Source organism: Protopterus annectens, chromosome 2.part0, assembly GCF_019279795.1.
Source record: "Protopterus annectens isolate FY-2018-M chromosome 2.part0, PAN1.0, whole genome shotgun sequence".
NCBI lineage: Eukaryota > Metazoa > Chordata > Ceratodontiformes > Protopteridae > Protopterus > Protopterus annectens.
Genome location: NC_056728.1, coordinates 621,911,438 through 621,938,378, shown reverse-complemented (window position 1 = coordinate 621,938,378; position 26,941 = coordinate 621,911,438). Strand labels below are relative to the sequence as shown.

The 26,941-nt window shown below is 40.3% G+C and overlaps 1 protein-coding gene across 4 annotated transcripts in view; it reads right to left on the bottom strand.

Moving 5' to 3' along the window:
• The window catches only part of SERHL2 (serine hydrolase like 2), a 1,152,218-nt gene that overhangs the window by 503,639 nt on the left and 621,638 nt on the right, over nt 1–26,941 (bottom strand). For all 4 annotated transcript variants that reach the window (XM_044060988.1, XM_044060991.1, XM_044060989.1 and 1 more), the window contains exon 7: nt 6,006–6,080. In XM_044060988.1, coding sequence (XP_043916923.1) covers nt 6,006–6,080 — 75 coding nt within the window. The remainder of the gene's footprint in view (nt 1–6,005; nt 6,081–26,941) is intronic.

The window sequence follows — 26,941 nt, the reverse complement described above, 5'->3', positions numbered from 1 at the left end:
GGGCACACAGACCCATCTCAGCCTCCTCGAAGTAGTCATCTTGATCATCCAAAAGAAAATATATGATAAATGCAAAATCTGAAAAATGCTCTCGGAGTTCCTACTCAGTTTGCAGATAGTAATGATCTGATCTGTAAAAATGTATCAAAATTCAATATTTGAAAGTGGTGCTGATATCAAGTAATCAGATCACTGGCAGACAACTGACCCGTACCAACCAAGACCTATTGGGTATTTACGCAGTACACCTGGGTGTTAAGCTGCACGTAGCCAAGCAGAGGTGGGCAAATGGAATTTCAAAACCTAGAATTTTTATGAACCTCATTAGTTATGTATAGTGCAAATGATACTTAAAGATGGCTCCAAATTAGGTGCACTTTGTTTCTGTGATTCGAGTGAGAGGTACACTGCCAATTGGTAACATTTCTGTTTGGGTGAATATTTTATCTGTTAAAGTTACTCATTCTCAAAGTACCCGTTTAATTATTTTTTTTAATATCTGCTGTAACAGAACTTATTTTAAGTTACTAGACTGATGTCTGCATAACTTTTATGCATACAAGTGTTTTTATTTTCATTAATTATTTTATTCCCATATGCAGTTAGACAAATTTGCACTGCAAATATGAACAGTACACAAGGACAGATTTATGAATCATATGTGCTTCTTACAGATAATTCCCTGTATTCTTTGGTATAAATACAGAAACCTGCAGATTCCAACACTACTCGTATGTACTATGTTCCTTTGATGTTACAGATATTTCTTCATTGATGCTTAACAAAAGCCTTACTACTACTGGCTCAATATACAAGGGAGCTGTATTGTCGGTGGCCTGCCTATGGATCTTGAGGTTTTCCAATGCCTTCTGTATGTTGTTCAATTGCTAGTTTGTGTAGTATTTTCATGTGAAATGCATGCAGACACATGTGGCATGATACTGTTGTTTTTGGACCTACATTCAATATATATATATATATATATATATATATATATATATATATATATATATAGTGTGAAGGTTTCTAATCCCACACACAGACTCTGCAGGTATTACAAGTTATTTTAATTTTATAAATGCTATGTATGCAGGTATTACTTTTTATATGTCATATTAATATTTGTCACAGTATTTTACAGACTTCTGCAATGCACAGGAATGCAGACGGTTTACGTTGACATATGCTGTCCACAGAATCATGTGCATAAATGGCTCACACAGGAATATGATTATGTGCATACCACTGTCTTTCAGACGACTAACCATCCCGTGATGATAATTTATCCCCACAGGAAAATTACATCATACTTGCTTCTCTGACAACATGGACAGCAATATAGTTTGGAGAAATTAAATCTTGAACTAACACCACGATAAATGTGGCTGAAGGTCATAACAGATCCCTCGGTGCCTGTCGATGCTGCTCAGATATGATCCTCCGTGCCAACAAATTAAGACGATATGAAAGATCAAGGGAAGCCACCGGTGGTGGAACACCACTGACCCCTGATGACATTACAATATTTTGGGCCTCAATGCATACATCAAATGGGGAGTGACACATACCAAGTGGTGGGACAGAAGCAGGAGTTACAAGATGAACATTTATGTCTTTCTTTCCATGACATTACTGAGTACAGAGAAAATATCTGCATATTGCTGCAACATGCATATTCATGTATTATCATTTTTGATATACAGCAGCAGATTTGACCACTGCACACAGATCCACACAGCATGATGATGAAAGTAAGTTTAATGACATGTAGTCATACAACTAAAGTACAGACAAAACAGTCAAACCAACATGTGTAATGCCATCTGCAATAATATTCACAGGTCCACCTACTTCAGAACACCACCAAAAATTGACAGGTGAGTGTTTTTCCATACTGTGTTACTGTGACTACTACCTGTTATTGCCTTAGCCTCATTTCATGGCACTGCTATTTACTGTCATATTGTTATTTACCTAACACTGTGCACTAGGTATATCCAGTGTAGGCCCAAGCTGTGCAAGTTCAAGTTCAGACAGACCAGGTATGTTACTAAAACAGGTTCACAGCTTGCATTGATGTGTATCACACATCATAACATTAATTTCAATATTTTTCAATACAGGGCCATCTGGTTTACAGGTGCAACATTCATTATGTGAGTAAATGCAGCCCCTGTTACTATGTTGTATAAGTGATGCTGTCAGTATTGTTTTGGCTAAATACAGGAGTGTGTTGTCCTTCTCTTTACTTTCCCACTGCAGGACCAATGGCACAACCCACAAATTCTCAACAGCAGGAGTCTGTCAGTGGTATGCCATTAACAATCTTTCATACATATCACTGTTGTCACTCCTGTTGTTGTCCTCCATTAATACTGTGTCCTTCCCATTCCAAGGCCAGACTGCATCAACCTCAACAACTGCATAAACAAGTGGCATGTCTATGTCAAACCTGCTGTATGTTTTAACTGTGGTCATATGGGTAATGGTGGCAAAGATGTGATCAACAATGCTGTTATTTTCCCTAAAATAGATGAAGTTCATCCCTTTTCAACAGCACCATCTACCCATGAGGAGTTGTCAGGTGTGTATTTTGTTTGTATTTGTCATACATGTCATGTATGTTGGCTGTATAACCTAACTGCATACTTTACATTATGTAGATAAAATGAAACATAAATACAGAAAACCTCATGTAAAGTCATTATGGTTAGTAACACTGCAGTGAGGCTATATATGTCATATGTCTCTGATGCTACCCAGCATGTGATGTAAGCAGATTGTCCTGATCTGTGTCATCTGTCTCTTCTTTTATCACATCAACTATCTGCATCTTCCTTTAGCCCCATCCAATGATCATGATGTGGAATCAGACGTGTCTCAGTACGGGCCCCTGGCACACAAGACATTGACATGTTGATAGAGTCCATCCAAGATGATGACAGTGATGTTGATGCAGCTGTAGCCTCAGATGTGGATGGAAACTTGTCTAGCCATTCTGAGAATGATGGGACACTGGATGGTGAACTGGATGAAGCTGTTGAACCACAGACCCAAGTTGAGACTACTGTTGATGTTGCCAGTTCCTATAATACCTTGAAATCTGGCACTGCAGTAACATAGGCATGCAGATAATGTCCATGGCCAGGTGTCACAGGGTGTCTGCCTACTGCTGCAGGCAAATGAAAGTAATGAATCAGACTTCAATGCACTTGCCTGTGCCACAGATTGTGTTGCATGCCAGCTGCATGAAGGACATGAGCGCAGACACTGAAGTAATGGCATAACTGGCTATTCAAAATAAAAGTATGCTAGTGATGACACAGTCAGTAGAATCCATGGCCTCCCACATAATACAGCAGTACCACAGTACAAGCAGGGTTTTGCATACCTTGACTGTGCTTAGCCAATTGCAAAAAGAAAGTGGCCTGCCATTGCCCATCCAGCATCCGTGTCAATAGTCCAACATGCACAAACTTCCACTGTTGGTCCATCTGCTGTGGTCCCACCAGTTACAAGACCTTCAACTCACAGTCATGCTCCATCTCAAGAGGGTGTTGTCACCTCATCAGTCTCCTCTGTAAAGCAACCTAGGCCAAGTCTTTCGGCACATGGTAGGGGCAATCCAGACTGTGATGTAAGACATCTGTGAGGTCACTCTAAACTGAGTCACATCGAGTCCAAAGGTTTCATAAACATAGCTGACTCTGTGTATTAATTACTAGCTTACTGTGATACATTTTTCTGTGGCTATTAAAAGTTCTGCTTTATATCCTGTATTGTTCTCTTTTTTGATTGTATTACACCATAGAGATAAGAATGTGTTGCACTGATGTGCATCTCTTATTGTTTTCCATACAATGGTAAAACAATCTGAGTGTGTATGCACACACGTTTCAGCTATGCACTGAGTTGATGATCCTTATTGTGACAGATTTGAATATGTTCATAATGTTACATATTATGATTATGGTGTTATGTCTGATGCTCACTACATCTAGTGGGTAATTGGCATTAGGTGCAATCTGTGCTGTTGCTGTGGTGGGGCAACACCTGAACATCATTAAAATCTGTGAGATCATGTATGTGTAGTTTGTCATAACTCAAAGTTGTGGGTCAGACACTGCCATGTTGCCCAGGCCTGCACTTGTCGTCACACACTCTACATTGAATATGCCTGTACATTCTGCCCCCCTCAGTCCTCGTGCTCTTCCTCTGATACCTGCAGTACGTCCTCTACAGACATTCAGGGTTCTTGAGGTAGTTCACCAACAGCTGCAGCTAAAGACTGCCATATGCTCCAGTTAGCATGTTGTGCAGAATGGCGCACACTGCATTAATCTGTGCTGCTTTTTCAGTCGTGTTTTACCCTACTTCCCCGGATGTGTCCAGATATCGGATCCTAGCTTTCGGTACATCAAATACATGCTCTATGGTACTTGTGGGTGCTGCGTGTGCTCTATTGTAGGCCTCCTGTGCAGCATTGGATGGTTCATGCTATGGTGTCATTAGCCACGGCTCAAATGGATAACCATAATCATCTACTGTGAAGAATAAAAAACATTTGGTCAGCATGGACACTGTTGTGAGGAATATCTTTAGCTTACATTCTAGATGTGCTCCTGTTCTTACCTAGTTGTAGCTCATGAGGTACTTCACCTTTCTGGAATGCAGCCCTCAGTCTACCTTCCCTCCATATGGCAGCATCATGAAGACTTCCAGTTTGTGCTGCCATTAGGTTTGCTACGCTGCCAAATGCTGCACACATCACCTGGCAATTGATGGATGGCAGCCTTTTTTGTTTATGAATCAGTCTGCTTCAGGATATACTGGTGTCTTGATAGGTGTATGTGTGTGCAATCTATTGCACCAAGTACATTGGAGATGTTTGCAATGCTGTAAAACCTGTGCATTTCAGTTTTCCATTCCATGGGGATGGAAGGAAAGTGTATGTAGTCATCCACATTGTTGCACATTGGTTCCAGGAATTTAGCCAGGATACAGATAGCAGCTGTCTGTAACACTCCCACAGCATCCACGGAATGTCCCAGATACAAATACATCCAGGCTGAGGCACACTTTGGTTTCAAGGGAGATGGAGTTTCCTCACAGGTTTCGTTGCAGCCTTGCTCTGACTCTAGCAGGCTGCCTTCTAGGGTGCACAGCCACAGCCTCATTTATGGCTTGTATCACTGCAGCCTTTTGTAGTTCATTAACTGCAGATTGCATTTTTATGTTTTTCTTTTTTTTTGCTATGGAATTCAGCAGAATCCATAGTATTAGATATTAGCTTTTATTCCTTGAGGTCTGTGAAGCATATGCTGAAGATATCAGAAAAAGAATCAGTACGGCAGTTTGTCGCAGTTAAGTTGATTTGTATACGCATTATGTGTTTTGGAATCTGACAGGCACGTACTGAATCCATAATAGCTAAGTACTATGATTGCCTTTAGCATGTCTTCTGAAATTGCATATGCAGCAGATGTGCTGAAGTCTTCCTTCGGCATGCTGTATTGTCCACACATAGCTTCCGTGAACTTTACGGAATCCAGACCAGAGAGTTGTTGTGACCACAGTCCTGAAACAAATATTTAATTCTGCACTGATGTGATCTTCCATATGTTTTTTTAAATGTTGAGACATAAACATGGTACTAAAAAAGATACTTTCCATAACAATTCAATATACAGCTGCTCGTTTGTCTCTAAAGCATGGAGTACAATCAAAGGATGTTTTATAGGTAATCATCCCAGTGTCATACTCCAAAAAAAATCATAAAAATATGGTAAACCATTTTTGTAAACTGAAGCAAAAAAAAGCCAAACCAGTTAGTAGTCTGAGAATAATCTTCCTAAATGCTTAGAAATAAAAGGGTTAAAGTAATGACAGCCAACCTCTGAACAAGAAATAAACGTTATGCAATAACCACACGCTAATACTAAATATTTTGTTTAGTCTCTTAAACAGGAGTTGTAAAATGTTGAAATTAATCTAAAATGTCTCACCTTTCTATAAGGTACGAAGCCACAACTGTCCAGTAGTATTAACCTTTCTACCATATCAGGGAAAATGCAGCTAAACTGAAAAATAAAACAGAATTATGTAAAGCAACAGGAAAAAATGCAGGTCCTACAGAACACAACAAACTTATTTTTATAAATAAAAATATAATGATTAGTGACAAAAAATTAATAGGACCCTAAAACAGTCTGGTTTGGCAAGAGCATTGACGAGTCTCAGTTTTACAATCAGTGCATTTCTCTATTTACTGTAAACACATTTTGCTCCAGAATGCTGACAGAAGGTGGGCCATCTTGGCCATTCACTCCTCCCAAGAAAATATTGAGCCTTGTGAACTAGAATACAAATAAAAAATCCTGGAAAAGTAAGCACTTTATAACAGAATTTTATATATATATATATATATATATATATATATATATATATATATATATATATATATATATATGTATATATATGTATATATATATATATATATATATATATATGTGTGTGTGTGTGTGTCTGTGTTATATGTTGCACTTTCATTTTCAACTCATGGACTTCTTCAGAATGATAAATCCATTTCAAAATCAAACAGTTGCATAAACAAGATCACATGACTTCAAACTAGCTCCACCCCTTTTACACAGGTTCATATTTAGGTACTAGGCTATTGGCCCTAGGGCCTATATAAGCCTAGCCAAAAAGGTATCCTGGCTTTTGCCACCCAAGAAAATTATTTTCCTGTCCCCCTGTCAAGCAGAGCCCCAGAAGTGATCCTGGGGTAAATTTTCCATTTCCATTCCAGTCATCAAGATTTTTCTTGAAAAGTGCCAATGAGGAGCTTTGTTTGATATCGCTAGGTAGACTGTTCCAGAGTATGGGAAGTCTCTGGGACAGGAATCTATCCCTCCAGCATGTTCTGTTTATTGTGGTGACAAGGTTTAGGTCCCTAGAGCGTGTAGCTCAGAGGGACTGGGATTTCTTTAAGTGGAGCATGTCCAACAGCTCTGAGTTTGACATAGCTTTGTATGTTAGGCAGAGATCGCCTCTGAGTAGGCGATATGCGATGGAGTAAAGCTGGAGTTTTTTGATATGGTATGCGTAGGGCATCTGTTTGAGGCCGGTAATCCTCTTTGTGAGGTATTTCTGCAGCCTTTCCAGTTGTTGTAGATGTCTTGTGAGGAACATACCAAAAGGGGCATTGTACTCTATAATGGGTCTAATGAGTGATGACAAGAGGGGAACAATGACCTCTTTTTTTCTGGATGAGAAATCTTTTGTGATGAGGTGTGCCACGTAGATGGATTTCCTGACTACTGTGGCAATGTGATTATCAACGGAGAGACTACTGTCCACCTGTGTTCCAAGGTCTCTTATCACACTTTCGATGTTAAGTAGGCTATCACCTATGTGATAAGCTCATGGGTACAGAGTTTTTACCAAAGGGGATGACAATGTACTTTTTGGCACTGAGCTTGAGACCATGGCTTTGACACCAGGCATCTTTCTCAGTGAGGCCCTTTTGTAGGATATCCACATCATTAGGAGTTTCGATTATGGCTCCTAGTATGCAGTCATCTACCGAACTTCGTTAGCCAAAGACCTTCTGTGTTAGCCTATACTTAAGAAAAGTAGATACCAAATAGGAGCGGACCCAGGACTGAACCCTGTGGTACTCCACTTGTCACTGGTCTGAAGTCGGATTTGGAGTGTGCTACTTTCACAGTGTAGGTTCTGTCAGTGAGCCAGTTGGCAACCCATCTTGTGACACAGGGATTTATACCTAGTTTAGTGAGTTTATCTATAATTCCAGAGTGGGGGATGGTGTCAAAAGCCTTTGCAAGATCTAGACAGGCTGTGTGAACCACCTTACCCTCGTCTACAGCTTTGGTGACTGCTTCAAAGAAGTCTATCAGATTTAGGAGACATGATCTGCCTTTTAGAAACCCGAACTGGGTGGGGTCAAGAGTTTGGAGATTACCAGTGCCTTTGTTTATAAGTTCCATGATAATATGTTCCATAGCCTTGCAGACCAGGCTCGTTAGGCTAATTGGGTGGTAGTTCCCAGAGTCCGTGGTGGCTCCCCCTTTGTAGAGTGGGATAACCATTGCTGTGCACCATTCAGTGGGCACAAAGCCTGAGGTAAGGCTATGATTGAACATGGTGCATAGGTGGGGTGCCAGTTCATTCTGTAGTTTGTGTAGACCGCAGCCTGGGATGCTGTCAGGTCCCATGGATGATGTGTTTTTGGCTTTGGAGAGTGTGGTTTTTACCTGTGCAGCCATGATTACAGGACCTCTCCATTCTTCCGGTACAGAGATGGGCCTTTTAGGGGGTGAGAGAAGGGTAAAGTTAACCTATCTGCCAGGATGTTGGCAATATCAGTTGATTCTGTATATTTAGTGCCATTGTGCTGTAACTCAGAGCAGATCTGAGTGTTGCCATTGAGATTCTTGACAAAGCTATAGAATGCTTTGTGGTTGTCTTTAAAATCAGTGGCAATTTTGTTTTCATAACTAGCTTTGGAGGATTTTATGAGGGGATCTCAGCTTCTTACTGAGGCTGACCAGGGAGTTCCTCCAATCATGGGATTTTTCACTTTTTTGCAACAGTTTCTTTCTTCTGTTGTAGAGTTTGTTTATGGCAGGGGACCACCAGATTGGCTTCCTTTTTTTTTTTGGAGGATAACATCTTGGTTCTGTTAGGGATAGCACGAGCCATGAAGTTTGCCACTTCTATCTTAAGAAGCGTGAAGTTGGCTTTGGAGAAATTTTTACGGTGGTTTCCCTAATGGGGGGTGGGGCAGGATGTGGATGTCTATGGTGATTAGCTTGTGGTTGGATCTGACCAACTAGGAATTGACCTCTGGTGTGGAACACAGGTCACCCATGCTGGTAATAACCAGGTCCAGGATATTGCTGCCCCTGGTGGGGGTGTGGATAAGTTGATCCAAGGCATTGGAATTTATGAATTCCAGAAAACGTTGAGCAAGAGAGTTGATACATGATATAATATCTTCCAGTGTATTAAGAAATAAGGAGTGGGAATCCTGGGGCATGATGGGGGATCTGTATCAAATTACAATTTAGATTGCGGTCTTGCTCAGAGTTAGTTGCACTTTGATAATCTCAGATGCATCATGCTGAGCAACTAGCCTGGAGGTGAAGATATCCTTAATGAATATGAACACACCTCCGCCTTTAGTGTTTCAGTCTAGGTTAGGTGGCCGAAAGGTGTGGTATGAATTATAGCCTGGTAGTGCAGGGGTGCTCTCTGGAGCCTTGAACCAGGTCTCTGTCACTGCACAGATGTCGATGTTCTCCATTTTAAGGAGTGCCTCAAGTGAATGCATTTTGAGGTTTAGACTTCTAGCACTGAGTAGCATTACCCACAGATTTTGCTTGCTTGTACCTGTTACAGTGGTGAATTTGTCATTTGAACCATGCCTAAAAAAGGCACTATAGGGGGTGGCAAGAGTCTTAGCCAGTAACCGTAATCCCAAGGGCGACACGTGCAGGCCATCTCTGGCAAAGCATCGTGGTCTGTTGATCATGTCATTCCAGGCAGAAAGATACTGAATCCCCTTAGAATGACACCAGAAGCTTAGCCAATTGTTGAAGTCAATCATTTTGTCCTTGTACTGTGGTATCATTCTGGGTGATGGCAGGATGCTACTCAGGGCTAGGGTCATACCTGCCTGGGCTACAAGACTGAAGAGCTCCTCCATGTCTCTTTTCATGTAGTCCAGGGAGGTACTTCTCAGGTCATTCACACAAACATGGACAATGACAGAGTCATATTTGTACTTGTTGTGGAGTGACCTGAGTGCGTGCATTATGTGGCGGATCTTGGCACCTGACAGGCAGCTGACAGTAACTTTCTCCTTGTTTAGTCTGGTAAGTGGAACATCAGTGTGCCTGACTATAGTCACCTATGACAAGAGTGTTGGGTAAGTTGTTATGCCTTATGGGCTGTGGTTAAGTGGCACACTGAGTTTGTGGGCTGTGTGTCATTTGGGTTGTGTTGGGGGTGGAGGCTTCCTGCATTTCTGCTTTGGAGATCTCTGTTGCTTGAGCAGATTTTTATTGAGAGCTTCCGTGAATGTAGGTGTGTGTTTTGTGTTTCTATGTGTCTGTTTTTGTGGTGTAGGTTTTGAGGGACTATGTGATGAGTGTGGTGTGGTGCAGGTGTTTACCTTCTCCCCTTGACTGTCTAGTCCAGTCTTGGGTGTAGAGAGCTTTGCTTCCAGTTTGGCTATACAAGTGCATCTCTCACAGGTTGTAGTGTTAGGTGGTAGGAAGAGAGCATTGTCTGTGTACATGAGGCAATTGCTGCATTGCCCCAAGATGCCCAGATTCATCAGGTAGACATGAGAAAACAACGAGAGCTGACCCTTAGACATGCCTGGATAGGTGCTTATTAAGTACTGAAAACTGTTTTCCTTTAGACAAGTGAGGAAAGTTGAGTGCTGTAGTAATTTGTAGCTTATTTAGTACTTACAACAAGTTCTGAACAAGTGCTAAGCTCAAAAAAACTGATTTAAGTGCTAAAACCATAAAAACTGGCCAGTTTTACGGGAAAATTTAAAGAGCAAACTTCATGGTGCAGGGAATAGTTTAACCCTAGCTAAGCTGTGATGCATAAAGTGTATTTTTTTTTTTAAAAAGCTAAAAACTGAGCCCTGTTCCAGCAGTCTTCAATTAGACAAACTCTAACTGCACACTCCTGCCACAAGGGTGCAGGGGAACCTTCTCCAAAAAAAGATGGTCTGGATTAGTGCTCAAGTTATACAACCAAAGCTAGATTCAGCAGGTCTGAATTTAGTCTATGCTACAGCAAACAAGAAGTACCAATGTCAAAAAGAAGCAGTTCAAATAAGCAGGCACAATAAGCCTTTAATCAGAAACTCCCAGCTCAAAAGGGTAGAACCTACCCTCTCCTCCCACAAGAGTGCAGACCACACCTTCTTAATGTAAAATAACTGGCCCGAAGCCCAAGTGCTTAAACCAGAACTAATATACTTTTAGAATAACAGACACTAAGCCTTCAATCAGCAACTCCCAACTTAGAAGGATGTAAGCTACCTGTCCTGCCATAACAGTGCAGACCACCAACCTTCTTAATGCAAAACAACTGGTCTAAAGCCCAAGTGCGTCAACCAAAGGCTTATAATAAAAGTTACAATGTAATCAGGTTACTAACAAGCAGTAATACATGCAATTAAGTACTTTTAAGAACAAGCAGCAAAAGCAAAATAAAGTATGAAGAAACACAAAAACTGTAAAAGCAGATGAATAAAGTGCAATTTTTTATATAGCAATAGCAAACAAGCTAACTGATTTAAACAAATTACCCAATTAACCAGTAAAAAAGCTCAAAACTGAGCCATGTTCCAGCAGTCTTCAATCAGACAAGTTCTAACTGCACACTCCTGCCACTAGGGTGCAGGGGAACCTTCTCCAAAACAGATGGCCTGGATTAGTGCTCAAGTTATACAAACAAAGCTAGATTCAGGATGCCTGAATCTAGTTTATGCTACAGCAAACAAGCCGCACCAATTTCAGAAAGAAACAGTTAAAATAAGCAGGCACAATAAGCCTTTAACCAGAAATTCCCAGCTCAGAAGGGCAGAATCTAGCCTCTCCTCCCACAAGAGTGCAGACCACAAACCTTCTTAATTAAAAATAACTGAAGCCCAAGTGCTTTAACCAGAACTAATACAATTTTAGAATAAGACACTGAGCCTTCAATCAGCAGTTCCCAACTTAGAAGGATGCAAGCTACCTGTCCTGCCAGAACAAACCTTCTTAATGTAAAACAAGTGGTCTGGAGCCCAAGTCCTTAAACCAAAAGGCTTAGAATAACAATTACAATTTAATCAGGCTACTACCAAGCAGTAATTAATGGAGCAGAATAAATACAACTGAGTACTTTTTAAGAAGATGCAAAAACAACATAAAGTGCAATTTTTAAAACTTAACTTTTTAAAGGTCTTAAATTTAAATGGCATTTTATACTAATCTAATCACTAAACCCTGGCCAATTGTGCTGGTAGCCAAATTAAATGCTGATGTTTGAAAAGAAATAGAAAATACTAGGCCAAAACCTAAAATACGACACTGAAGATACTCATTTGAAATGTGAATGGTCTTACAAAGCAACCAAAAATTAGCAAGATCCTGACATACATTAGGAAAACAGAAGCAAAATTATGATGTTACAGGAGACAAATTTAACTAAAGAAGAGTAGAAGGAACTCACTAAAAAAGATCAGGGATCCTGGGACCACTCGTGTTTGGCATCTACTTCTCTGAAGTACAGGCCAACAGCACTAAGGGACTCTGGCTAACAAAGTTCACAGATGACTGCAAACTGGGAGCCATTACTGAATCCCCAAATGATGTGGATATTCTACAAAAGGGCCTTAGAGAAACAGGTGCTTGGTGCCACAGCTATGTGCTCAAGCTCAATGCCAAGAAATGTATGGTTATCCCCTTTGGGAAAAAAAAACATGTACCCTTGAATTATCATATAGGTGACAGTACACTAAACACTGAATGTGTTATAAGAGACTAAGGGACACACAGGTGGACAGTGGTCTCACCTTCGATGACCACATTGCCACAACAGTCAGGAAATCCTTCTATGTGGCGCACCTCATCACTAAGGGATTTTCATCCAGAGAAAAGGAGATCATTGTCCCACTGTACTTATCCCTCATTAGAGCCATTATAGAATACAATGCCCAATGCCCCATTTGGTATGTACCTCTCAAGACATCTGCAACAATTGGAAAGGCCGCAGAAATACCTCACCAACAGGCCTAAACAGATGCCCTATGCTGACCATCTAAAAACAATCCACCTATACTCTGTTGCATATCATCTACTCAGAGGTGATCTCTTCTTAACATACAAGGCCATGTCAAACCCAGAGCTGTTGGACATGCTACACTTAAAGAAGTCCCAATCCCTCAGAGACACACATTCCAGGGATCTAAACCTTGTCATCACAATGAACAAAACATGCTGGAGGGACAGGTTCCTGACCCAGAGACTCCACAGACTCTGTAATAGACTGCCCATGCATGTCAAGCAGAGCACCTCTTTGACCCTCTTCAAAAGGAACCTTGATGACTGGATGGGAGACAGGAAATTCATCATCCCGGGGATCACGTCAGTCGTCTTGCTAGACAGGGGTCCAGGGAAGTAAATACTATGGGAAGAAATAGTCAGGGAATTGTTATGGCTAGGCTTGTATAGGCCCCTACAGCCGATAACCTAGTACCAGCCTATGAACCTATAATACACTGGAGTGAGGGAGCCATTCATCAGAATACACTGGAGTGAGGGAAACAGGAGTATAAACACAGGGGCATCTACGATTAATTAAACAGGAACACATGACCCCCAGGTAGATTTCTGATGGTAAGGGGATATTTGGCAGGGGGAAAAGACACTATTAGGAATCTGTGTGTTACCATGAACAGGACAGGGTAAACTGAAAAGAATACTGGAAGAGATAAGCTACAAGCAGAGCATGAAAAGTAAAATTCAGACTTTAGATGTGAACTGTCGGCTGGGGTGGACGTGGTAGAAAAATAAGTAGAGACACAGAGTACACTTTCTTCTTGCACAGATATACTAGTTGGGCAAGACTGGACTGGACATAACATTTCACGGGAACATAAATATCTACTGAAATTTGGATACACATCCAATACGTATTACGCATCATGCATCAATACTATTGAGGATACAACAGTTACTGCAGAACAACAGACAAACACTTTTGCTTCCCTCTTTACTGGCTAAGGAAACAGAACTATAGTAAAGAGGTCATCAAGCATGTATTGAAGTCAGATTTAGTTATAGGATGAGAGTAGGTAAAGAATGTGTTGAGGGCTTTATTTTAAATGAAGAAGAAATGTTAGTATAAGATTTAAAGAGCCTGCAGATATTAAAAAATTACACCATTAAAGAAACAATAAAGGAGAGAAAGAGAGGACAGAAACATAACTGGAAATAATTAATAAGGACAGAAAAGCTACTCTTAGGCAATCTTACTTTGAACACTGCAAAAAAAAAAAAAAAACTTGTCAAGGAAATTGAGGCAAATGAAATTAAGACAGGGAACTGTGAAGGTTAAAGATGAATGGACAAATAGGATTGAAAACCAGATACTGAAGATACTGGCTCTTTTTAAAGACACTTACAAAAGTTTTTTTTTTCCAGAAAGAAATGCAAAGAGTCTAAGTTCACCTTTTACCCAAGGTGAGGTCAAAGAATAAATAAGGAAGCAGACAACAGTTAAGATCCCCTGGACAGGGTGGAATGCTAACTGAAGCCTCGACAGAAGCAGAGGAAAACTAACAAGATATTGGCATTCCCTGTTCAATAATTTTGATGTGCTTTTACTCCTAAGGCTTGTGTGGTGAGCCAAGACGTTAGAGCTGAGCTTATTTTATTATTTTAATAAAATACTGGTGGATTCACTGGCTGGTTCTCTTTGTTTGCGGTTTTTGCCTTTGTGGTTTTCATATATTGTTCTATGGCCAGTGATCCCCAATATAACTTGCCTCATGTACTTCGAGAAACTATAGGGAATGGTTCTCAGATGTCTTTGGATAATTTTTTGAAAAATTCTTCGGAAATAAATACATCATCTGATGCAGTAACTACAAGTGTGCCTAATATGCCAAATCCTTGTATTTCCTGGGAAAGATGGGAACAAGAGAGGAACCAGCGGTTATAATCCTTTTGAGAATGTAAGAAGGAGATTGCCTTTGTCTCTGCCACAAGAAAGTAAGTCTTTATTTGAACAACTTGACAAACTTATGTGGAAAGAAACGGCTACCTTCTTTAATTTAATGGGGCTGCAAAAATATCTAGACTTAGATATTACACCCAGAGGGCTGAGAGTATATAAAGATCCCACTCTGCCCTTTGATTTACAGAATGTAACTGATATGCAGTTCCATAGATCAGCAGCACATAAGTGCTCCCTGGAATGGGTGAATATTCTCATAGATCGTGACAGGGTTAAGCAAAAAGAATTGAAAGAACAAATTAAACAAATTTGTAATACCCTGTCAACAGGTACTCATGCATCTGTGCTTGACACTTATTTAAATTATATTAATTCAAAACTTAAGAACTTTGAGGGGGAATTGGTGGACAGAAAGAAGCGAAAGCTGTTAAGAGATCTGCGTGACTATGAGAACGGGAAGACGTTTATTTCCAGGGCCAATAGGAAGAAGTCTCGCAATCATGTGAGATTCCAAAAGCCGAATAACAATTCCCGGATGCATTATTCCCCCTTCACTGCTTCAGATGGATTTTATACATCCTGTGATGATGAATATGACAATTTGGAAGATTATCCTGCCTTACCAACAGCACAACAACCGAATGACATCCTCAGACCTTTCGGGGTGAGCCCTCTCATTCCCGTGGGGGCAGACAAGGTACAAAATGTGTTTGTGAAGCACAAGGACAGTTCCAGAGAGACTTTTACCCACAGACGGGGTACAAACGAGGTAAAAGATCCAACTATACCTCCAGTTAATAATAGTTATATCATAAACTTATCTGGATCTTTACAGATTATGAATATTCAGTTCTGAATCGAGGCTTAACATTTTTTCCTACTGTAGTGCCTCATATTCATGACATTAAATGTGATGTTTTCAGGTTTAGTAGAAAACTGCATCTAAAACATTTTTTCAGAAATACTATTGTAGAAAATGACTCTGTAGATAACACTGATAATATAAGTAATTCTGATAGCTTTGTTACTTGTGAGTCAGACTCTTCTTTTAATGCTTACTGTAGGTTAGATACAAGTAATGTACATACTAAGAGTATGTTTATACCGCCTTACTATAATGAAGTATTGCATTTTTCTAATATGTTAAATTTTGCACTTCATGATGATTTTATAACATTTGATAAAAATAGAAGGTATATCAAATATAACTTATCTATAATGGAATGGAAAGCTCTTAAAACATGGATAATGTTATATTTAAACCTTCAGATAAAGGAAATAAAGGAGTCATTATGCATTATGCTCAGTATTTCTCCATGTGTATGGAACATTTGAATGATAAACTTATGAAATTGTTGAAGTATCAGTGTATAATCAAGTTTAAAGGAATACCATGAACTTTTATCTAAAGGTAGTAGACTTGGATATTTTACAGATTCAGACATTAAGAATAAATTTGATATAGGAGATAGTAAAAAGGCACATTTTTATTGCCTTCCTAAGGTGCATAAAGATTCAAATAAACCACCAGGAAGGCCTATAGCGGCTGGTTGTGATTACTTCACACATGCCTTAAGTGCTTTTTTACATCACTATTTGAGTCCTGTAGTATATAAACTTCCTTCTTACATTAGAGATGTATTTGATTTCATACATAAAATTGGTGATATACAATGGAATAGTGATATGTACTTTTTTACAATAGATGTTAAGAGCCTATATACTAGGATTGGTTATGCCTTTGGTTTAGAGGCAGTTCACATTTTTTTCTAGGAACTTCTCCAGTTACAGAATATATTACAGACCTTATTTATTTCTGTCTTTCGAATAATTTTTTTGAATTTAACAATACTCTTTTTAGACAGAAACAAGGCACGGCCATGGGTGCTGCCTTTGCCCCATGTATGCCAACCTTAGTATGGGTCTTTTTGAATTAGAATATATTTACAGAAGTACATTTTTTTGTCAGTATGTTGTTAAATATTTTCATTATATTGATAATTTGATTTTTATTGCCCAGGGTGGGGATGATATGGTTGAACAATTTATTCAATCTCTACATTCTAATAGGTTTCATCTACAATTTGATGGATTATTAGTAGGAAAATACATTCCTTTTTTGGATGCACAACTGAGTATTGTTAATGGCACGACTTTACATACTACTGTCCACAGAAAGTTTGATCAGGGTACACAATTTGTACATAGGGATAGTTGTCATCCTACTCATACCTTAGAAGCACTTCCATATGGTGAGATGCTTAGGGTATCCAGATTATGTAATAATATTAGAGATTTAAAAAGGGAATTAAAAGTAACTGTGGATATGTTTGAGAAAAAGGGGTTATGATAAGAACTTAATAGAAAGAAGATGGAAGAAGCTATGTTGTGGCTTTGTTGCAAATAATACACATATTAATCCACATATGTTGGTTCCACATAAAATGGCTCAAACAGAACCCCTTGAATCTATTTATTTTGTTTCTACTTTTGGGTGTTTAAGTTTTGAAATTTCCCAAGTAGTAAAATATTTTTGGAATTATTTGTGCTCTTTGAAAAATGTTTTTTCTTGGTTAAATGCTAAACTGGGCATTTCCTATAGAAGGGGTAGAAACATACATAACTTTATTGTTAAAGGAAAGTTTTACCCCCCAGATGTTAGAATTAATTCAAATATACTTCCATTGGACACTTCATGTTGTAAAAAATGTAAGGTGTGCAAATATGTAATAGACAAATTTATTTATATTAATCACATTCCATTTGATACATGTTGCAGCTTTTCGTGCAGCACAGGAGGAGTTATATATGCACTTAAATGCCCGTGCAATTTGTTTTATATTGGAGAAACTAAAAGGGCATTCAAGGTTAGAATGCTTGAGCATATAAGAGATATTAAGAACAGGAAACAAGAAAGCTCTATAGCTACTCATTTTAAATGTTTCCATAATGGTGATAGTGAAGGTTTATAAGGTACAATATTAAAGAAAATTAGTGTCAGTATTTGATGAATGTCTTTTAAAAAAACGGCTTCTGACTAAGGAGTCTTTATATATTTTGAAATGTAATACTTTGCATCCATATGGTCTTAATGAAGAGCTTAATTGGAAATATCTGATTTAATTGTTTAATTAATTAATTGTTTAATTGCATATACTATATGAGGCAAGTTTTTTTATGTGCTTTTACTCCTTGAAGGCTTGTGTGGTGAGCTGAGACGTTAGAGCTGAGCTTATTTTATTATTTTAATAAAATATTGGTGGATTCACTGGCTGGTTGTCTTTGTTTGCGGTTTTTGCCTTTGTGGTTTTCAGTTATTTCTGTTAAGTTTGGATTCAGAAAGGTTATTCAATAGGCTGCACTGGGTATATTTAGGAAGTACTTGAAAGGAATTGGGGCTCCTTAAGAGACTGATGGTATACTTGTGTATCAGCATAATCAATCTACAGCCAAGGTCCAGACTGCAAGGGCTATCCCAGGAAATTGCCCTCTAAATATTAACTGTTTGCAATGTATTTAAAAGCTTTGGTCACACACATAATAGACTCTAGGATAAAAAAAAAAACAGTATTGCTGGGAAGATACAGAGGAAAAAATAGCACTTTTTTGCAGATGAAGTGACTCTATATCTCACTGATCCAGACAAGCAATCTGGGAAACTTATTTAAAAACTTAGGGGTTTCAAGAGGTAGCAGGCGATAAGATAAAGAGTAGGAAAACAAAAGCGATATCTGTCAGCAATACTCTTACATCTGAATTAGTGCAACAATATTCTAGATAAAATATCTATGGATATGGGTCACAGGAAAAGTGCAGAGCACAACAGAGTCCAGGGATGATAGATGTTTAACAACAAGTGAGAAACTGAGAAGATGAATGAGGTGTCTGGATTTAGATCACAAAATATTTCCACAAAAATATTTCTGGTCCAAATGAGTCTATATGTGGGACAGGCATATTTCTACCATCCAGTCAGCAGGATATTGGGAAAGACTTCAAAAGGCACTAAAGGAATTCACCTGGGAGGAAAAAAGTCCCAGAATAAACTGGATGAAGTTGTTCCTACAGTAAAACATGGTGGATAGAAAATGTCAAACTTGCAAGGATACTATAAAGTAACCCAGTTATGACTGGCATGTTTGGCACAACCTCAGAAGTATTTAGCAAATGGAAGTGCTTGATGTTAATACAGGGATCTTATAACCAGTGCTTGGGCACAAGTCCAAGGTGATAATATAGAAAGGTTCACGATGACTTTCCTGTATAACTAAATCACTGATGATAAAGAAACAAATGAGGATATAGAGGGCAGAAGCCTACTAAATGGTGCTAGATGAGCCTAAGACACAAGGACGGGATGTGATAATGTTATGGAGTAGGTAAGCAAAAGAGCCACGATTCTGGGAACAACTAAATGAGAGGGAGACTATTTCTTGGGAGAAAGCAAAAAAGACGTTTATTTTTAAGGGGAATGTTTCTAGCCCCAGGAATTAGTTTCTAAATTGAGAGAATTAGAAAAAGAAGAGTGCAGTCAAATCTGGGTTTAATCAATCTCATTAATAAAGCTAAACAACCTGAACCTGAACGTAAGCAGGTTAATATGTAGATTTTTATAAACTACTACATACCAAATACCAAAATCAAGAGGAGAAGTGCACCTCGCACAGTATTATAACATTTTTTAATTTGACAAAATTTTCACACTGCTTAAAAAAAATAAGGAGAGAAGTAGAAAGAGAAGCTAACCAAGCAAAACAGTATGAAACAATGACAGGAGATTTGTCAAGCCCCCAGTCGGGTTGCCAAATCAAGGAAGTTTAGAATATTCAGATGGAAATGTTTACACTTCAGAAAATTAAACAAAATATTCATATAAGTGGGCAACAGATGTTGGATTTATAAGTATGACATGGTAGGTGACTAGGGACACATTTTCTGGACTTGGACGGATTTAAGGACGATTTGTATAAGATGTTACAAAAAGTTTTTGGGAATTCATTCTTTTAATACAAGACTACTTTCTCTTGTGGCTTACCTCACAAACACAAGGCATATAAGACATTAGCAGACATGCTTACATATGTAGCCAAGAAAAGTAAAACAAGCACATGCAGCAGTTGGCGAGACGACAGAGGTTCCTGACCAGGAAAATCCAGTTTCTCAAACACCTATCATATACAGATAGGCTAAAAGCCGTGTCCCTCTACTCAGTCTCATACAGACTGATCAGAGGTGACCTGTGTCTGGCATACAAGGCCATTACAGACCCAGCCTTGATGGAGCTGCTGCATATCTGCAAGACAAACTCCACTCGTGCAACCCACACACAAGGCCTTAACCTGGTCTGTAACATTAATAGAACTTGTTGGCGGGATAGATTTTTGCCACAAAGACTCCCCCATACATGGAATAGACTCCCTCTCCATGTCAAGCAGAGTACCTCTCTAGCCCTCTTTAAGAGTAACCTGGATGACTGGATGGTAAATGGAAAATATACCCCTGGGATCCCACCTGTGTCCCTGCTGGACAGGGGAAACAGGTGCTGACTTTTGAGAGAACATGGATGAAATTCTTGGCTAGGCTTATAAGGGTCTCCGGGCCAACAGCCTAGTATCATCCTATGAACCTATAAGAAAACAGAAAACTGACAAGGTGCTAGAAAGATGAAGTATGTGAAATAAAGAATGAACTGCATAATCTAGACAGGAATAATACCATATTAAAAAGACTTCCTCCAGGATTAGCAACAAAAGGATACTTTGGTCATAACCAATAAGTACAGAACAAAATTAACACAGAATAGGAAAAGAGAGGTAAGTGTCAAAAGAAGGATAAATAAAATACAACGATCAAAATGCTCAACAAATTTAACATTTAGCTGTCTCCCAAGCACTGAGCCAAGATGTCACATCTGATATGAATGAGTGGTAAATTAGATTGGAGGTAATTTATTAGTAACACGGATTGTGGGCATGGGGAGGAGCCTGAGCCTTGGATCCAAACTCTGAAAGTGGCATCTTAGACAGACCCAGTAATGCATCCACTGAAGGAATACATGGAAGAGAAAATGTCAGATCATACTGTTTTCTTATTTCAAGGAACATGTAGTATGCCAAACATCTACTTTAGGAACCAATATTATCTGCAAACAGATGATGAAAAGGAGGCACTAACAGATTTTATTTTACTTGGTACAACAATTTCTGCACATGGTAACTACAGCACTAAAATTTAAAAAAAAAAAAAAAAAAAAAAAAGGTTCATTTCTTGAGATAAATCTGTGGCAAATTTGGATATGACAGCCAAAAGCAAAGACATCATACTGCTAACAGAGGTTCATAATCAAAGTAATGCGTTTCCTAGTAATAACATATGGCTTTGACAATAAGAATCCTAAAAAAAAGAAGTTGTGTCTTGCCATAACGTTCCATGTGCATTGTCCATCTCGCCTTTGTTCTTACACACGGGTTCGGAGCCAATCCTCAGCTCCGAGTCGGCCGCATCACAAGCTCTGCATCTAAGAGAAGCTCGAGACTCAGTATGTATCCCATGATCCTCCCTGCTATACCTCAGATCTAGTTTGCAAGAAACTATCTCCCTCTAATACCAACTGCATCTAACACCTACGCAATCACACATCAAGCAATGAGACACTGGAACTACCACACATATATGTGTAAGGATAGAATGCCACCTAGCAAAGAGAGGATATTGTAACTCATTCAGGAATAGACCAACCAAACTCGAGTCATACCAGTTCTTCCAGAACGTGGTGGGGGAAGGAGGGAGGGGATGTAAGAACAAAGGCGAGATGAACAATGCACATGGAACGTTATGGTAAGACATAACTTCTTTATGTGACATTGTTCAATCTCGCCGTTTGTTCTTACACACGGGAAGCGTCCCTAGCTCCATTACCCTAGGTGACTCACGGAAGAACGTTCCTGAGCACAGAGGAACCAAAGGAAGTCCTGCCTTTAGACGCCTTGTCCACCTTGTAATGCGTGATAAATGTATGAGGCTTCGCCCACGTAGCTGCTGCACAAATAGTGTCCAACGGTAATCGAGCTGCATGGGCTAAAGAAGTAGAAATGGCCCTAGTAGAATGAGCCTTAGGTTTTAAAGGTAGTGGTTGATTAGCAGCTGAATGAACAAAATTGATGCACTCCGATAGCCACTTGGATAAGGTACCCTTTGATACCGCCATGCCTTTCCTACTGTCTGCGAATGACACAAACAGCTGATCAGACTTCCTATAAACTTTAGTTCTGTCTAGGTAAAATCTCAGTTGCCTATGCACATCCAATTTGTGCAACATGTATTCCAGCTTATTTGAATGTTTTTTGAAAAACGTAGTGAGTTCTATAGACTGGTTAATATTTAACACAGAACAGACTTTGGGGAGAAACGATGGGTTTGTGCATAAGGAAACTCTGTCTGGATGGAAAATCATGTAAGTTGGTCTCACTGACAAGGCCTGTAGCTCCGAAATTCTTCGAGCTGAGGTAACAGCAATACGAAAAAGGGTCTTTCATGACAAAAACTTAAGTGGGCACGATGATGCAGGTTCAAAGGGCGCTAGCATAAGCTGGGACAACATCAAGTTTAGGTTCCATGGGAAAATTGGCTCTCGAATGGGTGGGCGAAGATGGAAGGTGCCCTTCATGAAGGCCTTACAAAGCCTGTGGGACATAATAGAGGAAGTTAGATATGGCCGCTAACTGTACTCTTATGGTAGATATAGAACCCCCTTCATGAAAAAGAATGGATAAGAACTCCAATATTTTGCGTATTGGGGCTACCAGAGGATCAATACCACGATCTGATGTCCAACACACAAAGCACTTCCATTTGCTCCTGTATAGCTTTCTGGTGGAGGCTTTATGAGAAGAAATTAGAATGTGTTGTACTGCAGAGGACAAAAGGTTCGACCTGGCTAAAAAGGGAAGCGGAGCAGCCAAGCTGTCAATTTAAGGGATTGAAGGGATGGATGAGGAACTCCCGACGAGTGAGTCAATAGGTCTGGCTCTGGGTCCAGAATCCAAGGTTCCTCTATCTGATGGGACCGAAGGAAGGGAAACCAGATCTGTCGAGGCCAAAACGGTGCTATGAGGATGATCGTCCTGTCCAGGTTCCAGGCTTTCTGAAGAAATTTGGGTATTAGAGGAACAGGGGGAAATGCGTACAGGAGACCCGGGGGCCAATCGTGCACTAGAGCGTCCCTGGGGATAGTCCCCGGAGGGGGAAGTAGGGCAAAGTAGATTCTGCATTTGGCATTCAAGGGGGATGCAAATAGATCGCAGCAAGGCTGGCCCCATCTGCGGAAAATCTTTTCTGCCACTTGAATTTTCAGGGACCACTCGTGAGGTAACAGGATGGATCTGCTCAACCTGTCCGCAATGACGTTGGATGACCCCGGGATGTGCGTTGCTATCAGAAAGCGACCTATGGACGCAGCCCATTGCCAAATTCTCAGGGCCTCTCTGCATAACAGGTAAGATTTGGTTCCGCCTTGCTTGTTTATGTACCAGACCACCGACATATTGTCTGTCTGAACTGCTATTGTTCCCAGAGGCAAAGATTTGTGAAAGTGTTGCAATGCCAGAAACACTGCTCTCAACTCCAGGACATTGATGTGCAGATTGTACTCTGTTTTGGACCATTCTCCTTGGACTGTTCTTCCCTGAAAAAGCCCCCCCCCCCATCCTATCAAGGAAGCATCCGTGGTTATGGTGGCTGTAGGGCTGGGCAGGACAAAGGGACGACCTATTGTCAGATCTTGACTGTTCATCCACCATCAAAGATCCCGCTTGCAAGACTCCGTGATCAATATGTTGTGTGTCAAGGGAAGTTCCTGGAACGACCACTGGGAGAAGAGCAGCCACTGTAGGACCCTCATATGCATTCTGCCTAGAGGAACTGCAATAAGAGAAGCCGCCATCAGGCCTAGGACTTTCAACACTTGCACGGCGGGGACTTTTCTGCTCTGTAGAAGAATAGTGATCTGATCCCTGAGAGTTGACACTCGTATCAGGGGAAGCTTTAACACCGTTGCTGTTGAATCCAACTCTGCCCCTATAAATGAGATACGCTGTGAGGGCGATAAGGTAGACTTTTCAAAGTTGACTGAAAGTCCTAAATGGGAACAGAGGCTGAGTATGTAGTCCCTGGCTTGTACAAGACGATGCTCGGTGGTAGCGGTAAGGAGCCAGTCGTCCAGATATGGAAACACCCGGAATCCTAGCCGTCTCAGGTGAGACACTACTACTGCCATGCATTTGGTGAACACCCTGGGGGCTGAGGTGAGACCAAAGAGCAGTGCTCGAAATTGGAAATGACTGGCTCCCAGCCGGAAGCACAGGTAATCTCTGGATGCTCTGGCCATTTTGATGTGGTAGTATGCATCCTGGAGATCTATTGAGCACATCCAGTGGTCCTTCTGTATAAAGGGAAGGATCAATTGTAGCATGACCATCCGGAACTTCTCCTTCCTCACGAAGGAGTTGAGTTTGCGGAGATCCAATATTGGTCTCCGGTCCCCTGTCTTTTTTGGAACTAAAAAGAACCTTGAGTAAGTTCCGGATCCTCTCTGGTCCACCGTGACTGGTTGGATGACTCTTTTTTCGAGCAGTTTTGTAATTTCTACGGCTGCTGGATCTCGCAGATGGGTGGAACATCTGGAAATCTCTTTTGTGCGGGGGGGGTGGACATAAAAGGAATGTTGTATCCTCTGGATACTATGCTTTGTACCCAAGAATCTGAGGTAAGGTTTAGCCAGGCCTCCGGGTACAAAGCCAAGCGACCGCCGACTGCCTCCAGAGTAGGACAGTCGGGCCTCCACTCAGGAGTGCTGGAAAGGCTTCCCAGGGACAGTATCCTTGTCGCCCTGATGCTGCGGACCTCCTCTGCCGCCTGGGCGGCGTCTTCCATTTCACCCCCCCTCCTGCCTCTAGAGGGGGCATCACTCTGTGCGGCCTGGTAAGATCCCTGAGTCTTACGGAACCACATTTTTCTGCTTCGTTGCCCTTTGGGGTATGGTTTAGTCGGAGCGGAAAAACAGACCCCTACGGCAGACAGGGTCTTATCTTCTAGCTCGCACCGTGTAACAGTCTCCTTTACTTTGGGCCCAAACAAGGTGGCACCATCAAAGGGGGCGCTGGCAAAGGAAGACTTAAAGGCTTCCGCAAAGGAGCACAGCCGCATCCAGGATTGTCTACATAGAGCAATCACTGAGGCTGCAGCCTTACTTGAACCTTCGGCTGCATACGAGATGAGCCTCATGGACAAGTTGACTATTGAAGTGAGGGTGTTGAGTTGTGCTGTCACTTTGTCCGAGACAGCAACATCTGTGTTACCCTGGAGGGTATCTCCCAACTCTTTAATGAGATCCCTCTGAAGTCGCGTAAAATGCGTCAGGTAGTTCAGCGAACGAATGGAAAAGGTCGCTGAGCTAAATACACGCTTCCCATACCTGTCCATAGTCCTAGAATCCTTATTAGGAGGATGGTCCTAAATTATGTAAATATATCTAAAGATAAGTGAATATGAAACACAGCACACGATAATAATGTCAAATACTATGAAAAAAGTTTACAAAAGTTCTACAAAACAACTAACTGCCAGAGCCCTGACAGAAAATTTTAGGCCTAAGCCCTAAGATTACCTATATACAGTCTCTAATGGTAACAACACCTATTTAAATATGCACACACACACTAAATCTGTCTAAATATATATATATAGAGAGAAAAGATTATAGAACTAAATTATTGAAAAAAATAGAAATTTTTTACTGGCCCGAGCTCTCTCGATGCGATCAGCTGCAGCGGCAAACTAGATCTGAGGTATAGCATGGAGGATCATGGGATACATACTGAGTCTCGAGCTTCTCTTAGATGCAGAGCTTGTGATGTGGCCGACTCGGAGCCGAGGATCGGCTCCGAACCCGTGTGTAAGAACAAACGGCGAGATTGAACAATATCACATTCAATTCTTGCCTTTAAACTGTAATGCTTGGAAAGTTTTTTTGAGAATTCGGTGCTGCGGTAGCATTGTCGCCTCACAGTAAGACGTCCTGTTCGATTCTCAACTAGAGCGTCTTCTGTGTGGAGACATGCGTGAATGAGCGTACCTTCGTTGAAGGTTGTGCGTCAGGGCCGGCAACTCGGCACGTAAAAATCTACTGCCAATCATTATCAGACCGGAGTTCCACTGTGGCGACCCCTAACCGGGAAAAGCCAAAAGACACAACAACAACGGATTGCATGAAAGTTAAACAGTCAATACTTAAGGGAGTACACAGACTGCTCTTTATAAAGCCTGACAGTCAAGTATTATAACCACATGATGGCACAAGGAAAGAGAAAGTGTCAGATGAAGGGGGCAACAGAGGATTCAATAAACAGACAGCATTACTGAAATAACAAATCTGAATTTGCAAGAAAAAAACAAAAATGCAGTTCTTTGACAAAAAAGCCCGATGTGTTAAAAAAAAAAAAAAATAAATAAATAAATAAAAAATAAGAAAAAAGGTCTGGTATGCTAGTCTTTAAGGTAAAAAAGGTCAGATTTAACTAAAACAACTGGACAACAACCTTCTGCATTATTTTGCTAAAGACTGGCTTAGGCAGCTCAGGAGAAAGATGACAGTGAAAAGTCAGTTTCATGTGATGATACAGAATTTTAAAATTTCAATGAATTTATACTAGAAAATAGCTATTTTATCTTGGCTATACAACTGCTTGAACTCCACCCCCCCCCCAACTATTGGTTGTAACATTTGGCCTAAAAAAGTTTGTATTTTTTCCTGTGTTATAAGGTACTCCCTTTGGCCTCTGTGTACAAGTATTACTTCAATACTTTATTAGTCGTTTCATGACTACAAACATATTTTGATCTATCTAATGTAATCATGCTCCCTGAATCCAACAATCCTTACTTCAGTTTTCCTTCTACCACAATAATACATCTAACAAGTTTAAAACAGCATAGTGGCAAAATACAGACTCTGCATTTCTAGTACTTAAAAGGTCAGCATTTTCATAGGCACATGTCTGGCCTTCACACTGACAAAATAGGTGACCACCTAGTGCACTGTTCATCCTTTGACACTGTTCTGCCTTTTATTAAGTAAATAAATGCACCCATTTATTTAGAATAAATAAAG